This window comes from Lucilia sericata, unplaced genomic scaffold (genome assembly GCF_015586225.1).
Source record: "Lucilia sericata isolate MDLA Ls3-8-SP2 unplaced genomic scaffold, ASM1558622v1 Contig000728F_arrow, whole genome shotgun sequence".
Lineage (NCBI taxonomy): Eukaryota > Metazoa > Arthropoda > Insecta > Diptera > Calliphoridae > Lucilia > Lucilia sericata.
In genome coordinates, this window is record NW_023994727.1 from 186,684 (window position 1) to 190,905 (window position 4,222).

General features: G+C 33.9%; 1 protein-coding gene across 1 annotated transcript; it reads left to right on the top strand.

Annotated features, from left to right (window-relative positions):
* The first annotated feature begins 702 nt into the window (after nucleotides 1–702).
* LOC119607684 (transcription factor Adf-1-like) lies at nucleotides 703–1,586 on the top strand. The gene is made up of 3 exons (XM_037961744.1): nucleotides 703–841; nucleotides 912–1,068; nucleotides 1,124–1,586. The coding sequence occupies exons 1-3, from the start codon at nucleotides 703–705 to the stop codon at nucleotides 1,584–1,586; spliced, it is 759 nt and encodes a 252-aa protein (XP_037817672.1).
* Nucleotides 1,587–4,222: the final 2,636 nt, after the last annotated feature.

Below are 4,222 nucleotides of genomic sequence, written 5' to 3' on the forward strand. Positions count from 1 at the left end.
TTAATGAGAATCTATAAAAGTGAACTTTTTGGCACTTTTTCGTCCTTCGATTGGTACTTTTTGAGTTTTCTATAAAATTCAACCTAAAAACATGAAATTAAGCATATAGAGCCCGGAGTAAATGAGAATCTATAAAAGTGGACTTTTAAGTACTTAAAATTGAGTACACATATACAATCATCATTTCTTCAAATTAGAGAATTACCAATATTTAAAAATTTGTAATTTTTGTAAAACATATTATTTTTTCCTTGCTAAATGAAGAGCCAACATATTTCTCATTCTATAAAAACCCTCGCTAACAAAGTAGCGGGTAATAAGCTAGTTTTACATAAATTTAATAAAATTGTTTACTTTTCAAATTTTTATTACACATTTTGTTAAAATGTCCACAAAAAATTTTAAAGAAAATATAACATAAATTGTAATTTATAAAATTATCAAAATGTTAATTTATTTATATCTTAGTACATTTTTGTCGTTTTGGTACTATTTTTGGATAAACATAAAAAAATTAAACATTTCAGTTACCATCAATGATGTTTATTTTTTGTTGATTTCGGATTTTCATAAATTATAATTTATTTGAAAATATTGGCAATTTTTCTAAAAATTCTAATTAAATGAAAATGGACGATTATATGAGTCCTGTATTATAATTTATTTGAAAATATTGGCAATTTTTCTAAAAATTCTAATTAAATGAAAATGGACGATGAAAAATTAATATTATTAGTGCAGGCAAATGAGTGTCTCTACAATAAATACTCTCCAGGCTACAAACTTTGTGAAAAAAAGAAAAATGTGTGGAAACAAATTTCCAAGGAGATGCAGATTCCAGGTAAGTTTGATAATTATGTTATGCATACATATGTGTCTTTATAAACATATTTATTATTATATTTTGGCAGAGGAAATGTGTATTAAAAGATGGGCTTGTCTGCGAGACCGATATGCCCGAGAAAAGAGACAAGGAAATTTACCTTCTGGCAGTCGTGCAAAGCCTGAATCATATTGGCCACTCATGCACACGATGGATTTTATAGCACCTCATATAATTCCTAGAGCGTGGGTAAAAACAATAATTGCTAAGCTTTTTCATTTAAAAATTTTATTTTTTCAGAACGCGTTGTTCAAAAAACATTGCTAATGAAATAGAGTCTCTCACTACAGAAGACATACCTTCCCAACAGTATACAGTGTCCCCAGTTCAAATTTCATCTATTTTTCTTGATGAATCTCAATCATCAACAACACTATCCTCAACATCACAATCATCAACATCTCAATCGTCTGCATCTGAGTTCTCGCCAATTTCCCCATCACCAACTACTTCAACAGTTCCGAAACGGAAGCGGAATAATCCGGAAACAGACGATGAAATCAATTTTACAGGAGCCATTGAGTCTTTTAAAAAACTCTGTGAAAAAAAATTAGGGGAAAAAGAAGAGGAGAAAAATCCAATTGATGGCTTTGCGAAAATGATAGTGGTACCGATTCAGAGCATGAGTCCTGTGAAGCAAATTAAGGCCATGCAAAAGGTGACGTCTATAGTAATGGAAATGAAATTGGAACCAGATGACTGAACAATATTTTATACTTAACTATTTTTATTTTAATTATTTCTAAATATATTATCCTATAATACACCGTGCGACAACAATTAGAGTTCAACGAGACCATATACACTTGATTCTAGAGGCCATATACAGTAAATCTGCGATTTCAGTTTTATACCCACCATCAAAAAAGATGGGGGGTATATTGTTTTTTTCATTCCGTTTGTAACACATTGAAATATTCGTCTAAGACCCATAAAAGTATATATATTCTGGGTCCTTATTAGATTCTAAGTCGATCTAGCCATGTCCGTCCGTCTGTCCGTCTGTCTGTCTGTCTGTTGAAAACACGATAGAGTCCAAATGGAAGTAGCTAGCGAGCTGAAATTTTGCACAGATACTTTTAGTTGATGCAGTTTGGTTGGTATTGAAAATGGGCAATATCGGTCCACAATTTCGCCTAGCCCCCATATAAGGCCCCCTTCAGAAAATGACTTTATCGCTCATAACTTGCTAAGGGAAGAACCAATAGCGGTGAAATTTGGCACAAACATGTTTCATGGGAATCTAAATCTCTTTGTTATATTTTATAAGGATCGGTCCATAATTGACCCTACCCCCCATATAAAGTCCCCTTCAGAAAATGACTTTATCGCCCATAACTGCCTAAGAGAAGCATCAATAGCGGTGAAATTCGGCACAAACATGTTTTATGGGAACTTAAATCTCTCTGTAAAATTTTATAAGGATCGGTCCATAATTGACCCTACCCCCCATATAAAGTCCCCTTCAGAAAATGACTTTATCGCCCATAACTGCCTAAGAGAAGCATCAATAGCGGTGAAATTCGGCACAAACATGTTTTATGGGAACTTAAATCTCTCTGTAAAATTTTATAAGGATCGGTCCATAATTGACCCTACCCCCCATATAAAGTCCCCTTCAGAAAATGACTTTATCGCCCATAACTGCCTAAGAGAAGCATCAATAGCGGTGAAATTCGGCACAAACATGTTTTATGGGAACTAAAATCTCACTGTAAAATTTTATAAGGATCGGTCCATAATTGACCCTACCCCCCATATAAAGTCCCCTTCAGAAAATGACTTTATCGCCCATAACTGCCTAAGAGAAGCATCAATAGCGGTGAAATTCGGCACAAATATGTTTTATAGGAACCTAAATCTCCTTTTACAATTTTATAAGGATAGGCTCATAATTGACCCTACCCCCATATAAAGTCCCCTTCAGAAGATGACTTTATCGCCCATAACTGGCTAAGAAAAGCATCAATAGCGATGAAATTCGGCACAAGCATGTTTTATGGGAACATAAATCTCTTTGTAAAATTTTATAAGGATAGGCCCATAATTGACCCTACCCCCCATAAAAAGTCCCCTTCAGAAAATGACTTTATCGGCCATAACTGGCTAAGAGAAACATCAATAGCGGTGGAATTCCGCACAGACATGTTTTATGGAAACGTAAATTTCTTCGAAAATTTTATAAGGATCGGTCCATACTTGACCCTACCCCCCATTTAAAGTCCCCTTCAGAAAATGACTTTATGGCCCATAACTGTCTAAGAGAAGCATCAATAGCGGTGAAATTCAGCACAAACATATTTTATGGGAACATAAATCTCTTTGTAAAATTTTATAAGGATAGGCCCATAATTGACCCTACCCCCATATAAAGTACCCTTCAGAAAATGACTTTATCGCCCATAACTGGCTAAGAGAAGCATCAATAGCTGTGAAATTCGGCACAAACATGTTTTATGGGAACATAAATCTCTTCGTAGAATTTTATAAGGATCGGTCCATAATTGACCCTACCTCCTATAAGGTCCCCTTCAGAAAAGGACTTTAATGCTCATATCTACCTTAAGAAGCATATGCATAACAATAAAATTCGACATAAAAAAGTTTTATAGGAACTAAAATCATTTTCTTAAATTTTATGAGGATGTGTCCATAATTGACCCTAACCCCCTAATAAGGTCTACTTTATACAATGACTTTAACGCTCATTACTGACTCAAAAATGTGAGTACAGCGGTAAAATTATACATAAACAAATTTCGTGCGAGCCAAAACCTCTCTATCAAATTTTATAAGGATCGGTCCTTATTTAAATCGGTCTATAATTGATTCGCTCCAGAAAATCACTTAAACGCTCATGTGTGACTCAAAAGTTCTTCCAAATTACGGTAGTTTTATAGGAACTGAAATTTTTCAACTGAATTTGATGAAGATCGGTCGATAACTATCAAACCCCCATTTTCGGCTTTCTTCAGAAAATTACTTTAAACCTCATGACTGAATTAAAAATACGAGTACAGCGACATTAGATACACACAATTATTGTATAAACCGACAAGGAAAGGTCCATAATTGACTCTACCCTCAATATAACCACTCTTACAAAAAAACAGTTTTTGGTTATAAATATTGGGTCAAAGAAAATTAATATTTTTAATTCGGAATAGCACGGTCCATGCTTAAGCCCTTGGCCCTCTTCCAAATATGTCCCTGATGTTCATATTAATATCAACATATGATTCAAACTAGATCGATAATATCAAAATTTATTAATAAGGATGATTTGATGGTGGGTATATAAGATTCGGCATGGCCGAATATAACACTCTTACTTGTTCA